The sequence below is a fragment of the Anas platyrhynchos genome, chromosome 5 (genome assembly GCF_047663525.1).
Source record: "Anas platyrhynchos isolate ZD024472 breed Pekin duck chromosome 5, IASCAAS_PekinDuck_T2T, whole genome shotgun sequence".
NCBI lineage: Eukaryota > Metazoa > Chordata > Aves > Anseriformes > Anatidae > Anas > Anas platyrhynchos.
Genome location: NC_092591.1, coordinates 34,825,043 through 34,848,276, shown reverse-complemented (window position 1 = coordinate 34,848,276; position 23,234 = coordinate 34,825,043). Strand labels below are relative to the sequence as shown.

General features: G+C 35.5%; 1 protein-coding gene across 6 annotated transcripts in view; it reads left to right on the top strand.

The window, feature by feature from the left end:
* TTBK2 (tau tubulin kinase 2) overlaps positions 1-23,234 on the top strand; it is an 84,286-nt gene that overhangs the window by 51,914 nt on the left and 9,138 nt on the right. For 5 of the 6 annotated variants that reach the window (XM_072038795.1, XM_038180175.2, XM_072038794.1 and 2 more), the window contains 6 exons: positions 1,016-1,173; positions 2,878-3,094; positions 4,615-4,826; positions 5,371-5,974; positions 10,628-10,876; positions 21,828-23,092. In XM_072038795.1, the coding sequence (XP_071894896.1) occupies positions 1,016-1,173; positions 2,878-3,094; positions 4,615-4,826; positions 5,371-5,974; positions 10,628-10,876; positions 21,828-23,092 (2,705 nt within the window). The remainder of the gene's footprint in view (positions 1-1,015; positions 1,174-2,877; positions 3,095-4,614; positions 4,827-5,370; positions 5,975-10,627; positions 10,877-21,827; positions 23,093-23,234) is intronic. The other variant, XM_027458593.3, reaches the window with a different exon arrangement.

Below are 23,234 nucleotides of genomic sequence, written 5' to 3'. Positions count from 1 at the left end.
TTACTTCAGAGAGAGTGCTAAAGGTGTAAAGAAAGAGTAAAGGAGAATGGGACAGAGTGAATTATGGCTTTGTGTAGTTCAATATGTTTTTAGAACTGACTAAGATAGATAGCATTTTGAGGGTTCTTGAAAGTAAGGATAAAAGGGATACAATCATTTTGTGCAAGAACAATGATCTAAACTTCCTATCATTTAAAGTTGCTATAAGATACATATTTTTAAAGAAAGACAGAGAAGACAAATACGCAGCAGCATTCATTGGAAGAAAGAATGAAAACCAGTTTTAGCTTTTAGAAAAAAAAAGGTAAAAAAAGTTTGATTTTTTGAAATGTTATGAAGTAAGACATGATGTGATATAGACACAGCCTTCCCACCAATGAATGGAACAAGACAAAGTTTTTCCAGAGCAAGAGGAATATAGATGCAGTTTCCTTCTTTCTCGTGGACACAAGTTGATCTACCTGATTTTTCATAGCATAAAATCTGAGACTAAAGCTTCTAGTCTGAAGTTTCTGTGGGATGGTTGTCAGCATTAGATATCGTATATGATACATGGTTCTAAATGACATAAATATATATATTAATGAATCAGTATCATTCCATATATACTCCTGATTCATTTCCTTGTTTTAATGGTGTAGCCGAATATATTCTTTCATTCTTCACTGTTGTAGAGCCATTGGATGCTGCCTTGCAGCAACTTAGTCATGTTTGCGTGTGTGTGTTTCTGTCTTTTTTGCCTCTTTTCTGCTGGAAACACAGGGTTTATTTGTTTGCTTGTTTGCTTAAAAAAAACAAAACACAACAACTAACAACACAAGTTTGCATATCTAGTCTTTGAAATATTGGAAAATGAGAAATTATAAACATAAATTACTGTGTCCTTTTCTTAGAAAATTGTTGTCAGTTGAAATCATGAAGAATAGGCATGCTAAATTATTACTGGAAGATATTTCTAAATTGCTAGTTCTCAGTGACAAAAATGAAGCTTATTAACTTTTTCCTTCATTTTTAGCTTCTCATGTCTGTGTTTGACAACAGTATGAAAACATTTGGGGTTATTGAAAGTGACCCTTTTGACTGGGAGAAGAGTGGAACTGATGGTTCTCTGACAACAACAACAACTTCAACCACACCTCAGTTACACACTCGTCTTACTCCAGCTGCAATTGGGTATGTATGCACACTGTCTGTGGTCACTAAAAAAGCAGTCACAGAGTGCCACAGGAAAGTTATTATTATTATTATTTTTTCTGTTGGATGCTGAATTAAAAGAGGACTGTGCACATTTGAATAATCTCCATTTTTCAGGTTCCTGTTTATACTATCCTGAAATATCAGCACTGTAGTTTGAAATTTAAAGCATTAAAAAATGGTAGCACAGGAAATTATATGTAAATTTGCTAGTCGATCCTTTGCTAAATCATATTTTCTTAAATTAAATGATGTACACAAAGTTTAAGTGCGGGAACCCATTGTCTTCTGCAAGCCTTGAATGGGCTATTACCTGCAATTTCCTTGTAACTCGGAAAAATGAGTGGATCATTGCAGGAAATTTGGAAATAGATTTTCCAAATGTATGTTTTTCATATGACATTTAATATGGTCTTTGAGAACTGTGGTTAAGTAAATTGGATGAGATATAATGCTTAATAAAACACAAACTCATCTCGGGGTATTGGAGAACTTAAATGTTGTTTATGGATGAGGAGGAAGAGTTTGTGCCTGTTTTAGGTGTTGGGTAGATCTAGTTTTATCTAAGACTCACAGAGATCATGGTGTGGGGGTTTTGACAGCATCGTGAGGCTAAGAAGTGCCAGAATTTCATGTAGAAATTTAATATCTTTGTTTTTTTTGTAAATGTGCACTTATAAAAAGTTATTTGAATAGCATCATTAGAACCTATAGAGTATTGACTGAGCTATGGTTAAAATTGCACTATTTTGAGAGGGAATATATTACTTTCATATATACATATGAAGTATGTGCATGTGTAAGATATTTTCAGACCTTACTACTTCCTTTATTTTTATTTGAACAGTCATGAGTTTGTCAAACTGTGTTTAAACTTGCAATCCAATCCAAAGGTAGATCTCCTCTTAATAAAAAGAGAAACTGGAGAAAACAAGTAGAAAGATCAGACTGTAGAAAATAGCATTTGCTAGCATTTGTTTTTCATCAAGACTAGTCGTTGAAGCCAGGTACTATAGCTTCTAAAATGATAAAACTGATTAACCACATTTTATATACTATCATCCATTCATTGTATTTCTGTACAGTATAAGAAGTAAGACATCACAACTCTATAAAAACAGCCCAGTATATTTATCAATCAAAGAGCCTTTTTGATTTTAGGAGTACAACCTATATGAAGGTCTTCATAGACCATTCCTATTCCAGAAAATATTAAGAGGAGAAAATTATTTCCAGTTACTATAATTTGTTATATGCTGATACTGTGATTGTTATTCTAAAAAATAAAAACATTTTTGACCGAACAGTGTTTATTAATGGTTTTCATTGAACAACAGAAGAAAACAGTATTTATCCAGAGCTTCATAATAGATATGATCTCTAACAAATTAACTCCAGAAATTGCTTTGAAAACATACAGGAAGTAGTCTTTAAGTGATTATTTGTTGGTTTACTCCTTTTGTTGTGTGCCTAAATTAAAGAAACAGAAATTGTGAAACCTCAGAATTAGTTTTTTTTTTGTATTGAATAAATTACAAAGTTTAGTTTTCTAAAGAGGCCTGCTTGTGCTTGTAAATTATTTTTTACCTTTTATTTTAATAGGATGGAAAATCATTTAAATGAGCACATTAGAATCTCAAAATTTTCACCTTTCCAATATTTTTTTTCTTACTACTTCTGTAGAATTGCCAATGCCACTCCTATCCCAGGAGACTTGCTGCGAGAGAACACAGATGAAGTGTTCCCTGATGAACAGCTTAGTGATGGAGAGAATGGTATTCCAATTGGTGTCTCACCAGAGAAACTACCGGGGTCCCCTGGCCATCAACGTCCTCAGGAAAAAGATGTTTGGGAAGAAATGGATGCAAACAGAAACAAAATAAAATTGGGGATTTGTAAGGTATTTACAAATCTGTATTGTAAAGATCTTCAGTTTCCTGTCCCTATGATGCACATAAGATGTAATTAATAATGCAGCTATGCTAGTATGAATCTAAGAAAACTTGTCTAAGAAAACAAGATTTATGGCAGATTTATGGCCATCATATTCATTTAGACGTGATCTCAATTTTTTCTTTCTGAGTGAAACCAAAGCAGATTTTTTGCATTTTGTATGTGTAAAAATTAGATACAGAATATACAAAAAACAGTTTAATGTTATTCTTCAATTGACAAATTAAGATTAAGTGTGATTAGTAGTATCCATTTAATTCATATGTTGTTTTTGTCTCCATAAGATATGATACCTTCCTACTGATTCAAAGAGATTCATGGCCTAATCTTCTGGAGAGAATGTTGTTTAAGTTTGAAAAGTGATCCTTTGAGAAGTGGTTCCTGTCTCTCTTGTTCAGAATCACAACATATTTGCAGACACAGTCACTACACTTCACATTCAGAGAATGTAGCCCTTTTTCTTGATTATAAAAATATTTTGCATAGCTAAAGAGAGATGTGTTACTGAAAAGTTTTTTAGGTAGCTGTCTAGTTTTAAGGCAGTTATTTCCTGTTTGCTAGAAAAAAATGTACTGTGTGAGAGAGTATGACACAGGTGCCTATTTTCAAAAGTGATTAACTTGTTTACATTTTATTTTATTTTATTTTATTTTATTTTATTTTATTTTATTTTATTTTATTTTATTTTATTTTATTTTATTTTATTTTATTTTATTTTATTTTATTTTATTTTATTTTATTTTATTTTATTTTATTTTATTTTATTTTATTTCATTTCATTTCATTTCATTTCATTTCATTTTATTTCATTTTTACCGAAGATGGAGAAAGCAGATTGCTCTGGTTTAAACAAATACAATTTTTATTAGTTGCACCTGCTGAAAATAAAGATGATCATGAATTCCTATCTCTAGATTGTGCTAGTTACTATACAAGATAGAACGCAGTTGGAAAAATAGTAATTCTAAGTCACAAAAATATCTATTACATTTAGTGTATAGGAGTGTTATATGCTCCAGAGGATCATAAAGCCAGCTTGGAAACTAACTTTTCTGTAGTGAGAGCTCTTGGCTCCAATGCAGACTCCAACGCTACTAAGTGACTGGCTTCAGACTACTGCTGAGGAAAATTTTTGAGACAGATATGAAAAAGCAGTGTATATTTAAGCACAGTACTGAGTTTTTGCGACTCCTGTTCTCAGACCTACTGAGCTACTAATACAGAGCTACTGTATTACTAGTAGTATGTTACTAGGCACTTTTTATCTTTGGTAGGTATGTGCTGAAGTAAACTACCTTAAACATGACCTAAACTACCTTAAACATAACACAGACTTAAGGAACTTCCCAAATACAAATTGGCTTACCAGTGGATAAAAACTTGGATGGTATTCACCATTACAATACTGTGTCTTCCTCTGTTTTGCCATTCCTAGTGAGTTACATTTTTACTTTACTTTCTGCACAGGCTGCCACAGAGGAGGAAAACAGCCATGGACCAGTGAATGGAATGCTTAATGCACCGAGTCTTGGTTCTCCAATTCGTGTCCGCTCAGAGACTACCCAGCTAGACAGAGATGTCCCATTAGTTCGAAAGTTGCGCTCAATTCACAGCTTTGAACTGGAGAAGCGTCTGACGTTGGAGTCAAAGCCAGACACAGATAAATTTCTTGAGACCTGGTAAAGAGATTATTTCTATTTTATTTTTATGCTTGGATCTTTTCAGAATATGTAGTTAAGATAATATCATCTTTCCTCTATTACTGTATCAATTAACAGTACTGTGTGAAAACCAAAAACAGTTGCTGAGTAGTGCTTATGCAAGCTACAGCAAACGGTATTCAGTATGTTCATAATATTGCTCAATTAATGGATTTTGCCACTAGGCTTCTGCTTTATTTAAGAAAAAAAACCCACAATGCTAGTCTACAGCTAAAGTCAGACTTATACTCTGGAGATTTTTTAAATTTCAGGTCTTAATGGTGTAATGCTGGTGTTTTTTTACATTTTTCTTTATTGGGATAGTCTTGACAGTACAACCCATCCTAAATAAGAATGATGACATCAGGTGCTCAATAGAGCTAATAGTAGAGCTACTTTATATGACATGAGAAAGACAGTTTACAAGAAATTTTTATATAGATCTAGTTTTCCTCTACTGAAGATAATCAAATGTAGCTTACATCATTCGTAACTAATTCAGATATTAATTTATTTTCTTAAGTTTGGAGAAGATGCAGAAAGGCTTGAATGCTTCGGCAGAGACTGCGGTTGCTGCTGTGCCTCCTATTTCTCAGAAAACACCCAATCCTGCTCCTGTGACTGCACGTGTGGACCATGTTTGGCACTATGATGAAGAATATCTTCCAGACGCTTCAAAGCCTGTGTCAGCTAGTTCTCCAGAACATGCTGATGGTGTTGTTAGCAGTGGATTTGTAGCTGTCAACTTAAGCTCCTGCAGGCAGGAAGTTGATTCTAAAGAATGGGTGATAATAGATAAGGAACGGGACTTGCAGGATTTCAGGACAAATGAGGCTTTAGGGCACAAAACAACTGGAAGTCCCTCAGATGAAGAGCCAGAGGTACTACAAGTTCTAGAGGATTCCCCTCGAGAAGAGCAGCCCAGACAGGGTGGTTGGTCAGGAAACAGTGTCCATGCCAAGAACCAAACCTCAGGGGTGGAGTTTGTTCTAGCCATGGAGTGTCATCCTGCTGCTTCCGAACAGCTTACAGATAAATTGGAACTTCTGACCGGAGCTGCTGGACAGCTTCTTGCAGCCACCCCTACAAGTCCTATGGAAGCTCAAGCAGAAGGAGCACTCACTCCGGTAAGAGAAACAGTCACTGTTTTTATTAAATCTCTCTTTATTAGAAATTCTATATGAGGAGATAATAACTTATTATGAAACTTACAGCCAACTCAGTAGAAAAAGAGAATTCTGACAGGCTACTTGCTGGTTATAAGGTGCGGAATATCTGCTACGGTGAAAATAAGCTAGTCAATGTAATTAACTATAGCTGTACAATGAAACTTCAAATGCACTTATGTTCTCATAGAAGATACAAGATACTATATTTCACACAAGATTATATTTTGATGTCATACATTGTGAATTTTCTAGATTACAGATTCATTTTGTGTTTTTCAAATTAGAGAACAGTGTTGAACAGCAAGATTTTTGACACTTTAATTCAAAATACCAGTTGCACAAGAATTTTTGGTATGTTAGAAACTTATGAAGACGAAAAGTTAATATAAATTGCTCATTTGTTTTCAAAGTTTCAATTTCTATACTTGAATGCTAGTTTTAGTAAAAAACAAACAAACAAACAAACAAAACAACACACAAACAACAGAAGGAGCAACATGTAATCCTGTAGAAAATACAAATTATCAGATGCTTTTATGTCTAAAACCATTAAAAGCCAGCTTGCAATTTTGTATGTAAATGTAGTATCTCACTGTATACAAACTTGGCTCATTTGGGGAAAATGGCTACCTTACTTAAAACTGAAAGCAGAGGTGATGGAAATGAATAGTACATGACAACAGTGCAATTAATGGACAATAGGATTATCTGGAAAGGTAGCAAATACTGTGCAGAAAGAAAATACAAATTGTTTGGTTGATTTATAAACTGGAAACAGAGTGTGTCTATCCAGTGTGTCTATTCTGACTGTGATTGCAGTTTGTGGTACTCTTTCATCTAATTCATTAGCTCTTGAATTAAAGCCAAAGCCCAGCAGAATATGTTGGGTGTCTTCTGTTGATGGTATTCCACTTCACAGAAAAAATAGCTAAATATTTCTTGAGGTTGGTACTGGAAGCTGCTTTTATAGGTGAGTGTCCTAGTTGCTTTATAGAGAGACATTCATATATATGGGGCTTCATGTAGTAGTTCTCTCTATTGCAGAATCCTGGTGACTTTAGGAAGCTGTTTCAGAGAGTCCTTTTACTTCTTCCTCAAAGCGTTTGCCCACCTGAAACTGTTATTTGAATGTGATCCTTGTTCATGGACTTTGAGATGACTGAAAGATTGTCTGCCAAAAGTTTTGTTTCCAGCAGAGCTTTATCTGAACAAGCAGATTATTTTAGTTGTCAAATATTTATAAGTTGCAAATGGTAGCTGAACTCTCTAGTATATCATCTGCTCAAGAAGTGAGCCAAATTATGTGAAAGATCATATTCTCCTCAAAGATCTACACTTAATGTTTGGAGGTAGCATGAAAGGCCATTAAAATCAGGCAGAAGAGACTTTCCTAATCTTCAAAATATTTGTTATGTGAGGTTTAAAAGTTGCTATGGATTTTTTTTAAACATTTTTGTTGTTGAACTAGTCTTATCTGTATTATATATTAGAAATCCATCTGACATCCCCTACAGAAGTAAAGCATATTAATGGTAAGTCATGGTAAATTTCATGTGATGCTATATTTTTTCTGTAATAGCATCGATTTTTTTTTTCTTTACCACACACAAAAATGTCTACCACTAATCTCCTGGGGCTCAAAGAAACTGTGCTCTGCCTGCTGGTTGGTTTTATTAGCACTCCTGATGTATAACTGCTGCCAAAGCCATAATATTTAGAGAAATGAGTCTCCTTTGAATAGATACAAAGATAACTTGTACAGATACCACCAACCCTTAATAAAGCCTGATAGGCCCAGAAAAATTTATACTTCTCATACTGCATGGTTTGGTTCTTCAGATGCTTCTTAACATTGGACCACAGAACGGTTAGATCAGACTGGGGAGCAGAGTCAAAGTTACTTGATATCAGTGTGAAATGCCTAAGATGATATGATTTCAACAATAAAAATGCTTGGAAAGACTTTGCGCAAGTTGCATAGTGAAGTTAGTTATAGAATCATAGAATCAGGAATTGGAATGAATGATCTAAGATCATTTAGCCTTTTACCTAGTACCAACCAGTTCACCAGTAAACCATGCTACCAAGTTCTACGTCTACACGTTTCCTGGAGACCTCCAGGGGTGGTGACTCAACCACTTGCCTGGGCAGCCTATTGCAGTTCTGCACAACCCTTTCAGTAAAGAAATTTCTCCTAACATCCAACCTAAACCTCCCCTGGTGCCACTTAATGCCCTAAGTGTTTACAAAACTGTAACAACCTTAATTACAATCAAATGGTTTTGTTCTTTAGTAGTTTTGTCTAGGTAGTACCTTCCTGACAAACAATACAAATAATGAGCAAAGGGTTGCGTTTCACTTTTCTGCTGATTTTAATTATATTGCATCTGTTACTAAGAGCAAGCCTGGATCCAAGCGTGTAAGTTTGGGACCATACATCAAATGACATAAAATAAGTATTGCTAAAAGGGTTTAAAAGTAGATATTGAGATTACAGTAGTATAGAATAGTAGCTTTATTTAATTTCTGAATAGTTTACTCATTTCCAATGGCTTGCAACTGTAGGACATTGGCATTCATAGTTATCATGCTTATGAATATACCTCCCATATGCATTTCTAGTGACCTACTACATTATCACTTAGTAGAAGGTACAATGAATTATGTTCTTTGAGCTTATTCTGAGAACTTTAGAATTCTGATAGGTTTGTTAAATATGCGAACAATTAATTAATTTAATGTTACAAAACATGAATAAAATATTTTTACTGTTGTAAATACATTTTAAATTTTATTCTTCTTTTTACGGGAACAAGGCTTTATTGCTCACTAAGTAGTAGCAAGGATGTTTCTGTATGAGAAACTGAAGGTTCATATACTCACCCCAATTTTATTTTCTCCTGAAGGAAAGAAATCACTGGTCTTCAGTCCTTCCATTTGTAGATAAATGTTCTTCTTGAAATCATGTGTGTATGTGTATTTCCTGTAATTGATGATAACATTTCTTGCCTCTTTCAAACAGCATCAGCACCCCTAATAGGAACGTAAGGTTACAGTAGTTCAGGAAGGAAACCTGAACTCAAAAAAAAAAATAAAAAATAGAGGAAAACATGTAAGTTATTGGATTGGTGATTTTTTAAGCTTAAAAATTTACAGCAAATTGTGCTATCTTCTGTGAAAAAGCCTGGCTGTAAGAGAACTAATTTTCATGTTATCAGTCATAATAACAGATTCTATGTGCTATAACCAGATTACCCAGCACATACCAGTTTGATCTGGTTCAGTCATGTGCTCCTGCTCACATTTCTGTTGAATTACTCGTAGCATGCTATGCTGACTGTATGCTTTCATGTTGCAAAAGGACAGACAGTACTTGGTTTGCTGTAACATCTTCTGGAATGAAGTTCATTTGACAAAATAATTTGAACTGATCTAGACTGTTCAGGAATTTATATTGGGGCAGCACTTTGCATCATAGTGCTCTCTTTTTTTTCTTTCTTGATCTGGTTCTAAGAGCCAAGTGCTGGACCTGCTGTGTTGTTGAACCATGGCCTCATTAATGTACCATGTTTGGATTGAATTGCGATGACCTTTATATTGTGCATGTACAAAACTGTTTGCAGCATATATTTTGCAAGCAGATATTTTATCAAAGAAATAATAACAGTGTTAAAGTAATCCAATAGATACCAACTAATGCCATTTTCTTCAACTTCAGTTTAAATTAAACAGCTGTTTGCTCTGGTCACACTTGGTTGGCAACCTAATATAAAATATATATGCATGGTAATAGAAGTTGTTTGACTGTGAATCTACTTATTTTTTACTACTTGGTAATATTTTTGAAATTAGGATTTTATAGATTGAGGTGCTACTATGTTGTATCAATGAAACTGCTCTTAAACTTCCATTTATTTCATAGTTCTTAGCTGTATAATTTTCATGTACCTTCTACCCTCAGTTGCTGCTTATGAGATGCTGGAAATCCTTTTTTTTCCTCTTTTCTAAATGCTTGAGTGATGGACATAGTTCAAGATGAAGCAATTATTGATGGATGCTTCAGGCCTGTGTCAGTATGTCCTGCAAGTTCTGTCCCACGTTTGGGAAATTTCATCAGAACTGTTTAGTGCTAATCTTACTGATTAATCCTGTAAGCTATGGTTCTTAATATGTACTGCTATAGCCATAGCTGTACAGTCATATTTGTAAAGCATGCAGTGGGTACATATGCTAAAATTGTAGTCGTCACAGAAAACAACACTGCTGCATGGATGTGCTAAGCATTTTGCAAGGACCAGCCAACAATCAGCTAGCCTCTGTACACAGTGTCCTTGGAACAGACCGTGTGAGTTTATTAACTGTGCCCTAGATTCTGACTGAATGACAGGAGCTAGCAAGAGAGCAGATGATCTCTTCTGACGTTGGGTTTTTCAAAGTTGATGGAAAATCTGACAATTAGACTTAAGATGCCTCTTAAATTATCAGCTCCAACCTGAGAGAGAGTTTTCAGTGGAAACATCTAGGAAAATGCATGTATGCAGGACATAAACAAGAATTATTTAAAATACTGATTTTTGAACCTTATTTTTCCTCACCATGTTGTTCTCACAGCTCAGCTCATCTCACATGCTGCATTTCTCCACTCCAAGAATTTCAAGTCCCCTCCTCCGCACCATGAGCCCTATAGCCTATCTATCCATCCACTCGGACCCTCTGAAAGAGGCTGGTTTACCAAGGAGTCAATCAGCTGAGAGCCACTCCTCTTCCTCACGCTCAACTGGTCGTAGGCAGCTTCCTGTCATTCCCTGTGGCAACAAGTTTCCCCCTGTCATTCGCATCTCAAAAGCACAACTTCAGCAGGTGAATAAGCCTCATCTTCATAACAGTGACTGCATTGTAGCAGTCATCTGCAAAGTTTAATTTTTTTAGTTGCTCTGCACATTTCGGTAATATGCATAGGCTAATCATACTGCTGTACACAACATCTTACAAAATATTTTGAAAGATAAGGTCAAGTTAGGGAATCTCATTAAGCAATAGAGTCAGGAATATTTTTACGAGAATATATATCGTCCCATTTAGAGGAGGTAAAATTAGAGAGAAGAATATTTAAAGAGATGTTGTTTGGGTTATCATGATCTGGAGCACCGAACATTTCTGGGTGTTCTGGAAGATAGATTCACATCCTCAGAGGTATTTTCTCTTGGAAAAGTTAGGATTAATAAATACAGAAAACAAAGTTTTCTTTTGTTCAGAACTAAAAATAATTTTTAAAGGTGTTCCTATAATCAGTACTAGTTAGATTTTTAAATTGGGAACGCATATTAAAATTTGGAGTACTGTAAATGATTTTAATGTAAGAAAATAGGATTTACAGATAGTCACATTGCTACTTTGGCATCAAGAATTCATTAATTGTTTACAGTATACAAAGCAAAGGTGGGAATTAACAGGAGTAATGGCTAATGGAAATGTCACTAAAGAAAGTAAAGTTTTCATAGTTTTGTGTTCCCAGTTTATTTACACTATGAGAAAGATGAAAGCTTAGAATCAAATTGAAGTAAACCATAATTTGTGTATTAGCCGTAAAAATTTGCTAAGCAGTATCAGCTCACATTGACTGGTGAAGCAGTATGATTTAGCATCGATGCATAAGACCGTAACATATCATCATCATTTTACCATTAATATTTAATTTGGATTATATTTTATGTTGTCTTTTATTTCCAACCTATTTTTCAGTATAACTATTTATATGTGAAAGACATTTTTCTTCTATGAAGCATGCACAGGAGTATTGCTTTTTTAAAAGTTATCCATCAACATTAGATTCTTTCAAACTTCAATATGATCAGTGATGAGTAATAACAAGGTAAAAAAAGCAGTTAGTGTATTTATGCCAGCATTTGGTCTTCCTACCCAGAAAGCAGTATTTTTTTCCACAACAGATCTAGGCTGTTTTTTACCTAAATACAAAATCGTAGTAGTTCTGCCCTCAATTTATGGAAATGGACCAACACTAACTCACAAAGGTTCATTATTGTGAACCTGATGGGGATATGGGATGCCAGAATACCACATTCTTCATGATGACTGAAGTATTGACTAGGGAAAAGGACTTTGTAGAAATTAACTCATTAGAAATTAAGCTTCAGCATTTGTATTCTGGGATGCAAAATGACTTTTTTTTTTTTTTTCCTGTATATCTATGATCTAAATTTTTCAATCCAAATGTATTGCAGGTGACATTAGCAAGCTCCTCACAATTCTCAAAGTAGGTTTTCATACAGAGTTTTCTCTGGCTTCCTTAGTACTCAACAGATGAATACAGCTGCAATATTAATGGGGGCTGTGAAGTGATACACTCTTTTGTCATGTGAAAAAGAATAGATATTGTACCAGGTGCTGCTACTGAGCAGAGTGGAAAAGGGAAAGGGAGAAGATTATATACAATATTCAGAGCCTTCTCTTTCTTTTTACCTGGTAAGTCCCTGACTGCTGTGTTCCTTTTCAAGCTGTGATTTTTGACAGTCCGGACTCTACTGAGAATGTACCTTCCAGTGTTTCATTTGCTATGGAAACTACAAGCACATGAATCTTTAGTTGATTCCAACAATGAAGGCCTTGCATGCTTTTTGGCTCACTGAAGAACCGACATACTTTTATATGTCCTTCTATTTTCTACATCACAGTAATGTTAGGTACCTAGCAAGTATGAAAGATAAAGATGCATGTTAATGACATGAAGCACTTCTTCAATTAAATACTAAAAATAATTTGAATACTGTTATGTATTATCCTGTATAAATATTTGGTATTGAATATATTTTCCTGTATTTCCTACTGTTTTCCATTTAGTTCAACATTGATAATTAATGAATTGCAGAGGTCAGGGATATTTACTGTTGAATTTCTCTTCATGTGCTAAAAAGTAAATGATAACATTTGTTCCTGAAATCAGGCAAGGGAGTTTTCTTTCCTGATTGTTAATGAGTGAGGCTTCAGGAGCTGTAGCCCAGCCTTCTTTAGTTTGACATTATGTAGGAGAGATCATGAAATTTCTGTATATTCTTCACTCACTAGTGCATTGAAGGTTATAGGATGTAGGTCTACTTTAATTTCTTCTATAAACATAACTCCTCTCTTGCCATACATATATGATGTAAGAGAATTGGAGTGGTTTGTTTCACCTCTCCTTAGTTATTCAATTTGCAGCATTAGAGCCAACAAAAGACAGAATGAATTCTTTGACAGTACTTGAATCTGAAAAGTGGGGTCACAGTGCTATTAGCATCCTTTTCTTAAATAGAGTGGTCAAATTGTACAGCAAATCCTCCTGAAACATGACGGTTTTTTTTCTTTCTGTGAATTTTTCAGCCAGGTAACTTCTCTGAACTTTGCTCATCAGAGGAATGCATAGAGTGTTGAGTGAGATCCATGGAAAAGGTGATGTGAGTGCAGTAACAACGGGCCAGAGCTGTGTAGGAAAAGATTGCTTAGGTAGATGTTGTGCTAAATATATAACTGTTTCTTGAGAAACAATCAGAATTAGTGACCTTGGATTTCAGTCTCTTGGTTTCTCAGATCTAGTTCTCTAATAAGATATAAAAACTTTTTCTAGCTGTGGCAGCCATCTAGAATAAATCTAAATTGGCTGTCTGTTTCAGATTCAGCCCTGAAAAAAGTGGATTCCAGATTTGTAGGTCTTTTTTACATATCTTCAGTTTTTTAAATACGTGATGAGACATGTACAAAAGGGATTAGTTTTATTTTAATGATTTTGTAGTTGTTCCTTCTCAGGTAAAGCAGTTGGAATTGGTTAGCACTTTCACAAATACTTTCTCATAGGTCTTATTTTTTCCCAGTAATCTACCTTACTGCAACAGTTTAAAAACTATTTTATTGGTATATAGTTATGTTATTAGTTACAAAATGCTCTGAAATCTTTCCACAAGAGATGCTGTGGAAATACAAACCACCATGTACTTATTCATACCCAAGATGAGAAGTAATATGCTGATCTGACTTGGAAAAATTACTTTAATTTTTAAGCATCTCACTGGAATTCAGGTGCCTATGGAAGAATAAGGTAAGACTTGTTGACATGCTCAAGGGGTATTTAGAAAATAAATTTATACCCCTTGTAATAGTTATTCTTTTATGGATATTGTAGGCTTTTCAGTCAGGAGTGCATGTAAATGTAAAATTTTGCTGTTTTTCATGAACTGATTTTTGGCAGGTTATCACTAGTCTGCAATCGCAAGAGATAAATGTTTACGCTGATTTCCACATTTAATAATTGCTTTCTTACCCACAAAGAAACAAAAAATGCAAAATGCTCCTCTATTGTTAGCCTATTCTTTTAAAATTATTCTTAGTTTGTCAGTGTTATTAACTTGTCGCTGTCATGTGCATTAGGATTGAATTAGAACTCAACTAGCTAAAGCATTGGTTTAGCATTCTACCTGTCTAGAAATGTCAGTAATGGATATATTTGTCCAATTTAGATATATTACGTTATCAAATAGTTTTGTTCTAGAATGAAAAGAGGGAAAGGTTTTTCTCTGCTCAATGAGTCTGATTTTTAATGCTGCCATCATGGAAGTTGAGTGTGGTAAAGAGGGTTTGGGTTCCAGGAACTACAGAGATGTCATGCCCTACCCTATCCTGATGGAATCTGTATTGAGTTGGCATGTAGTTTAAGTATTTTCCCAGGAGCTTACTATTTGCTATGATGTTACAGCTGTTACACATCCTCAGTGAAAGCAGTTGTTTGATAACGCTTATGACCATATTCAAAGGCAATCTTAGATTCAGCTGTTTTCAGTTGTTACTGGTTGGTACTTGGAAGGGCAATCAACATATGATCTCTAGCGATAGTGTCGCTGTTTTCTTTGTCACTAAGTTTCTCTGGAGTATGTGGATTTTTAATACAAAAACACATATTAGGAATGTTAGGAAGCATTCAGGAATATTAGAAAGTGTTATTTCATAAGGAAAGAAAGGATTTCCCAAAGATGCCCATAAGCCCACAGGTTACTGATATTCTTTTAAGCAATTGGGTTTCAAACTGGTAATGATTTTTTTTTTGGAACGTTTTTCATCTACAAATTCTCCTCCTCATGCAAAGAAGTATTTATTTTTTTTCCTATTTATTGCTTTTGCCCAAGTTGCAGAGGCAATTGCTTGACATTTGGAAATCTAAATGCTACCTACAGTGCTTGGTAGGACCTTCTATCTGAAGGAGAGAAATTCTTTAGACATTCTTTTTTCACGTCTGTCTTCAGTGTTTTAGAATTAAAATTAAAAATTACAGAGAGTTAGGTTAGCTGTGCTTTCAGTGGAAGCTTTCCAAGGTACAAATTATGGAATGGACAGTGGAGGAAAACAAGCAGTCAGTAGGAACCTGTTAAACTTTTTCAAATAGTGTGTTGCCTGTGGAGAACAGATCAATTTTTATTGACAGGATCCTCTTGGTCATTTCCCTTCTGCAAGTTTCTCTATCAGCAGCAGCAACAGCAAAGTTACAGTGAAGATCAGGGCAATAAATTAGCATTAGTAAAAGCATTCACATGCACTGTTAGAATTCTGCAGTGAAGGATGGGTCAAAAATAAAATGAGAGGAAAAAATAGAAAGAAAATAAAACACCACGAAAGTTGCTTTTTTAACATATGTGTTTTGTGGAATCTGCAGTACTTTTAAGATTCTCAAAATTCTTAACCGCATGGTTCATCTATTCTTGTCTGTCCTTGACATGATCAATTTTTATTATATTTTTAAAAATTGCAATATTATCCCAAACATATGTTGTTTAGTAAATTTTTTCAAGCATCCAAATTTCATTAGCACAGGACAAGTGAAGGTGTTTCAGGAAAGCTAGATGATCTGCAATTTCCCAGAGTGAGCTGATTAACTCTTGTGTCAAAAATTGGCTGTTATCATTAAAACGAGGTCCAAATAGAATTACAGGGGAAAAAAAAAAACAACAATCTTTACTTGAAGATTGTGAATTTATCAGTATCCTAGCATTTTCTCCCAATTAGCTGGTTTTTCATAGGGAAGAAAGAGAACTTTTTGGAAAAGGAAAATTTGAAAACACTAAAACTGGAACCAGTGGTAAGAAGGAGTCTCTAATATTTCTAAGCTACAATTATATAATTTTTGAAAAGTGGTTCATTTTCAAATTACTATTACAATTTCTAGATTTTGATGATTCTACAATATTGCTCTGCATAAACCACAGGTAGATGTGTTTACTTATTAGCTAGCTACTAAGCTATAACTGCTCTGACTGCTTCTGGCAACAGTTTTTAATCTCTATGTTTTTTAACCCTGAGAAAATAACCATGATGAAGTAGGAATTTGGTTTCTGTAGAGACAGAAATAAAAGCATGAAATAGAAATGTGAAATACGCTTCAGTTACCAGGTTTTTACTCTGAACTCTGCATTAAGGCAAGCTGATGCTTTGTTAGGAAAAGACTGTCTCTGTGGAACTCAGAAGTATTATGATACTGGCTCATTTTTAATTGCAATGTATGTCAGGAGTATTGTATGAGTGTTAGGAAGTAATTATCTGTAATTGCAGCTGCTTCCCAGTTCTCCAGCAATTCCAACAGTTCTATACAACATAAGTAAATTTCAAGAATATTGTTCAATTGCTTTATATGTTGTATAGAAGAAGCTTCAAATTAAATGAGTACTTGTTTTGGTCACATTATTAATAAACTAATTAGCAACTTATTTCAATGACAATCATTCTCTGAAAGCAGTTAAAGTTACTGCTTTTAGAGTAGTTAATCTTTGCCCTATTGGGTGTTGGATATGGGTTTATGTTAGAATACGGTAAAATCTTCCTTTACCTGGCAAGTGGTGTAGGAATAACTGAAAAAGGGAAGATAATTAAAAAATACTGGAATTAAGCAATGGTTAATAGGTACACTTAAATAACAAGAGTCTGTACACACAGATATGCATGTTCTTTATCCTCAGAAGATATCTTTCACCTTAGAGGGTATGAAAATACAGCTGTCTTGTACCTTCCTAACTCTGCATCTTTGTTCCCTCCTCTTCCTATTCCTTGCATCTCCCAGCATCAATATAAGACTGATGTACAAATTATTGTTACAGAGTAGTAGAAAGAATATATGTGAAGAGCTGTGGAAGGCAGCATGCTCCTCCTTTCAGATGGATATAACCAAGCCTTCATACGCTATTTTCTCCAGTTAAGGATTAGGGCTATGTGTGATTTTTTTTAACAAGAGTGCATATTATCCAGGGGACTGCCAGTTTCTACAAATGCCTGCAATGCTTGCAGTACTGTATGTATGTCAGAAGGGATTCATTATCAAGACTTACAGCCATCTCTGGTCTTACACTCCATAACTCCATGAATTACAGACATATACTTCTCCTGTTTATCCACATATTAGCTTATTTGTAGAAACAGCCAATGTAGTTTAGTAAATCTATAATTAATTTTATCTTTTCTGCTAGACTTTAATCTGGAAAGGGAATGTAAGGGATACAAAGGATTAGACTGTAAAAGGTCAGAAGGAATGATAATAGTAGGGAAGGAGAATTTTGAGAGGACATGTACTGTTAAGAACAATAAGCTGGGTATGATATCTACAGTGTTTGTTCATGTGACAGTAACAGTAGCTGTAAATTACAGGACAGTGTGCTAACATTCCCTTTACCCTTTGATACAAATTGCAGTTCAGATTTTATTCCAGAGGTATACAGTTGTGCAAGGAAAATTAAGTGACTTAAGGAAAGAAAGAATCATGAAGAGGAAGCTGGTGAACTGGAAAGCCTAATGGAAGTTGGTTGGTATTAATGAAGCTGCAGACTCACATTAACATTTGTCATATTGCTGCTAGGCTGTAGAGCTAACTGGATGAAAAGGGGAAGAAAGGCGAAGAGAAAAGATACGTGAGGTTTGTTCTCACAGACACACAAACTTTTCTAAGATAGGAAAGAAGTTCTAAACAATAAAATGATTAGGCTGAAGCGTCTTCAGAATGGCGATTAATATGATTAAGGCTTACTGATGTTACAAACAATGTAAAGAAGTTACAAACAATGATGGGATTAGCATATCAACAGGTATGTACACCATGTTTTTGAGAGGTCTGGAGTCCTAATGGCGCTTGACATGCTTGTAGAAGTAGCAGGCAGCACGAGCAGAGGGAAGAAGCTGTGAGGTCACATGTTCACCTGCTGGTGTTTTACAGTAATCTATATTCACACCTTTAGATCTTTCAGACTTAACAGCTTTGACAACTAAAACCAATATTTCGTTCCTCTGCAATTTGCTGTATATATTCATAGAGAATTTCATCCAAGCATATCACTTGCTATTGCAGCTTGTCGGAGGTTTAAGGAGAGGAAAGTTTGTCAGATGTCGTAAAGGATGTCTAGAAGATATTTATGTTATTGTTGTTTTGTTCTTTTTACTTCTTAACATTCCACTCACCATACTGTAAAGCTACTTGAAGAAATTGCAGTCTCATTTATTGCCTCAGAAATCAGAAAAAAATTAAGAAATTACTTAGGAAAGACTAAAGGATTCAGGACTGTGGTGGTGGTAATTTCTTCTAAACATTTCAGAGTGAAAGGAGAACTTTGTAGTCATTTTTCCATATATTGTTGCGGTCCTTTTCAGTAATCTGCTGTATCATACCTTCTTTTGAAGTGCTGGAGTTGTGATAATCAGGTACATAACGTTACAAACTGATTACCAGAGTACACTGTGGGTCAGCATTTTAAATCTATTCTCTGCAACTTTCTTCTTAGATGAGGTGCCCATGTTACATTATAATCATTTTACATCAGGTTCAGTATTTTACAACATTGATGTGGTTAGCCACAGAAATCTTACAGCATAAGATTTTAGTTCATGGCACGAAAAAGGAAAGTGTGACGATTATTTCTGATGCTTGAGTTTTAGTTCTACATAGTAGGTTATGTAGCATTTGTTTTGTAACTTGGTATGCATTTGACAAGCTTGAGATTTCTGTCACCCTGATTTAGACTAAATAATAACCATTTAAACTGGTGTTAAATAACCATTTAAACTTGCAAAAGCAAGTGACAGGATCAGCCCTCCTCAGACTCCTTGATTATGCCTTCTGTCTTGCAAGGTTTCACAAAGAATATGACTATGGGATAATTGGGGTTACAAAACTGTACGATTTTTTGAAGTTGTTTTAAGGGATTTTATTTACTATTCTTTAAGGTGTCAGGAACAGTTGAGGCATGAAGCAAGTCTTTCCTGACTCATAATGAAATGTAAAAGTTAGGATGGAATCTCCTTATCCTGCCACAGTTGCAAAAAAACAAAGGAAATGCTGCCGTGGTGTACATCTCATCCTTCTGGCCCCATCTCATTGAACAAGCATCCACCCTCACAGAAATGAATCTCCAACCCTTCCAGGGAAATTCCTATGAACCTGCAATATAAAAACAGTAGCATTTGGTACATACATAACAATGTGTATCCCTTCATACTTTCAGCCAGTGAGATGTCAAGTAAGATATCAGACAATGTTGATAAGCAGTGCCTTTTTAAATCCTGCTTGTTTCTTTTTGGTCTTGCTCTTTTATTTCTCTCTTGAAGCTACACCTGAAGTTGTAACAACACTTGCATGAGAGGGACTTCTGCACAAGTTAAATTTCTTGCACATATAGATGAAATGTCAAGCCTAATAGGGGTATAATTTAATCTTTGTGCTTTAAGAATAATAAGAGGATTATTGACCATTTGAGAAATCAAGCTTCTGTTTGCTAGTGAACACAAATCAAGAAAGTGATACATGCATTCAATAAAGCCATTTCTGAAAATTTGAGCTACTCAGCAGTGCAGTCTTTAATGAAACTTACCCCATATGCTTTACTTCCCTTCTCTTGTTCAATGTTTTTCTTCCACAAATATCTCCTGCTTGCTATATTGTGGATTCTTCAACAAGTTTACTTGTTTATTTCTTGGGTGTAAGGGTTAAGTCTGGATTGGTCAAGAGAGGACTAGGAAATTCTTTTTCCAGTCATGGCAAAGGAAATGAAGTCTGTTGAAAACTGTAAACAGATTTCACATCAGAGCAGGTTTCACTTCAAAAGGAGTTGACACGTAAGAGACATGTCACTAGGAAAAGAGTTTCCATGTAAATGTATTTATGCAAAAGATAGTTTAAATGTAATTGCAGCCCTTCTGGAAAAGTATCGAGAAAAGAAATATCTTCTGAAAAGGAAGTAACTAAGGATATTTTACCTCTGAAAATTGAGAGAAGACACCAGAATCTATGCTATTCTACAGGAAGCCATCCTTCTTCAGAGATGTGTGGTTGGTTGTTTTTTTCACTCTGAAGGATTCAAATCAGCAGCTAGAGTAGCTGATCAAGTAAAATGTTTGTTCCTCTGTTCTTTCTGTGGCCAAACTGGTGTGCGTTGCCAACATTGGAAATAGGCTATCACTAGTTGTCTCTTCTACCATCACTGAATCACTAAAGTTTTTAAGTCCAAACCCAGTCTCCAGTCTTTTTCACTTCCTGCTGAATTCTACAAATGCAAACTGTGACAGATTCATGAGACTAAAAACATGAGGGAAAAAGGAGCTGAACTCTATATTCATGTGGAGGAAGATGTAAGGATAGCCCCTTGCTTTTGTTACAGGTTATTCATTTTACCAAATGACTCAGTCCAAAATGTATAACCCAAAATGTAGGGCTCACCTTGTCATGAGCATGTATTCCTCCCTTGGCCATAGAGGTTAAGCTCATACCACTTGTGTGGGTTCTCACCCTCTGACCTCATGACTTGCATTTCTTACTGTGCAGTGGCCTGACTTCATGAAAAGTAAAGAAGCAGTCCCCTTCTGGTTCTGCACATACCTGATGGGAAGTAGGGGAGGAGGGCTGATGTCTCTCAGAGTGGGGAGAGACACAAATGCAGGTTTCTCATGTTAGGTTAGACATGCTCTGACCTAAGCTATGTTGATTAAGCTATGTACTAGAGGCAGCAATCGCCATAACCAACTGTTTTTTCACAGTGACTCTGACTCAACACTATCTATAGGATTTAGGGGTGCCTTAAGCATATTTACTGGATTAGACCCACCAGGGGATTTAGGTGTGTGAATATTTAGTTTGTGAATCTCCTAATGACCTTAGGTAAGAAGTCCTGGCCTGCTTGCTTAATTTAAAATAATAATAAAAAAAGAGAAAAGTTTCAATAGGGAAGGTAGTAGCTAAAATTTGAGCACTCAGAAGTGTTTTCTTAATGAAAAGTAGGTATTATGGGTACTAAAATATTTAATTTTGTAGATAATGTTTTTTATTAGTTGTTTTGTTAACGAAGTATATACATTCTGCCTAAATTGAAACTTAAGTCGGTTTCTGAATCTGGACCTCACTGTTTTCTTTGTCTTCTGTACTTGTCTAAAAAGTATTGTTGTGTACTTGTTAAAGATTTTATGTTTTTATATAACTTATGCTAAAAGTATTTGAACTCATGTAAAGTAATAAAACGTGGACTTCTTAGGCTGTGTCTCTTTTCCAGGAGGTTCCTTGTCAACTGCAACATTTCCAACTGAGATTATGTTTGTGTTACACGTTTCTGTCTTGGGATGATAGAGTATTTTATTTTCCTAATTAGCTAGATCGAATTTATGAAGTTTAGCTATTTGAACATTGTGATTCCTACAAGTTATTATATAATGCATCTTGGAGACATGGAATAAAAAATGCAATATAAAGAATGTTATCTACAATATTCCTGAAATTTTCACCTTTTCCTTCTCTAATTTTCCAATGCAGGTAACAATACCCAGGCCCTCAGTGGCATCCACACAGTCTGCTTCAGAGAGTTTTCAGTATGGGCACCAGCTAGAGAAAAGAGAGCATGATGTGCAGTCTATGGAACACACAGTGGAACTCCCGTCTCCAAAGGAAGGCTTGCCAGGTTTGGTTGTGACAGATGATGCACTTCCAGGTAGTACCAGCACACCAGATTTGGTACTTCATATCAGCCACGAAGAGCTTGAAAGGGAAGGACATGTCAAAGAACATGTCAGTGTCCCAGACAGTGACCAAAAGGACCTACCTGAACAACATAGCGGGAGACAGGAAGAGAAAGAACTTGAAAATCTTCCTGTAGAGACTGAGGAAGAACAGCTTCCAGTAGTTTCTGAGGATGTCCTTGATATGCTAAACAAAGAACAGAATTCTTTGCCAGGAAATTCAAAATCTGCAGAGGAAGAACTTCTAACTAATACTGAAGCTGCTGAAGAATCAAAGCCAAGGCCTGTCTGCTTGGTGCCAAATCAAGATGAAGTTGGGAAGTCCATAACACCTGAAACACCAGAATTTTCACCCTCAAGACTTATCAACTCACACACTAATAGACAGGCAAGCAAAATAGCACCAGTTCAGGAAAATGGTTTTCATTCTAATAAGGAAGAAGTCCATATCCAAGACTTGCAATGCCACCAAGTGGCCCTTACTAATTTTTTGCACCAGGAGGACAAGAAGGAGAAAAATACTCCCAGAAATGGAGAGTTATTCCACTGCATTTCAGCGAATGAGAATTCTCATCGATCTAAGAAGGACTTGGTTAAATCTCCTTTTGTATTCAGGCAGAGCCGAATCCCAGTTTTAGCACAAGAGATAGACTCAACGTCAGATTCCTCTTCTGTTTCAGCAAAGGAAAAGCTTCTGCTAAAAAAGGCCCATCAGACAGACTTGGTCAGACTACTTGTGGAAAAGAGACAGCTCAAATCTTTCCTTGGTGACCTCTCAAGTGCCTCTGATAAGTCACTGGAAGAAAAAATGGCTGCTGCTCCAGTACCATTTTCTGAGGATGATGTATTATCCTCATTTTCTAAATTGACACTAGACTCTCATTTCAGCAAGCAGACGGAAGATAGTTCTTTATCTCCAAGTAGCCCTCAGTCCAGAAAAAGCAAGATACCCAGACCAGTGTCCTGGGCTACCACTGATCAAGTCACCAGTTCAAGTTCAGCTCAGTTCTTTCCTCGGCCACCACCAGGAAAACCGCCTACTAGACCTGGGGTAGAAGCTAGGTAATACGGAGAAAATAGAAGTTGGTTTTCAGGTTGAAAATGAATTTGAGCTAGATTGCAGTCACTGTACAACTGTAATTGTGTAGATGTTCCATCCTTTGTTAACTCTGCTCTTTAATGCTGGTCTTGAATTCTCTGAGAA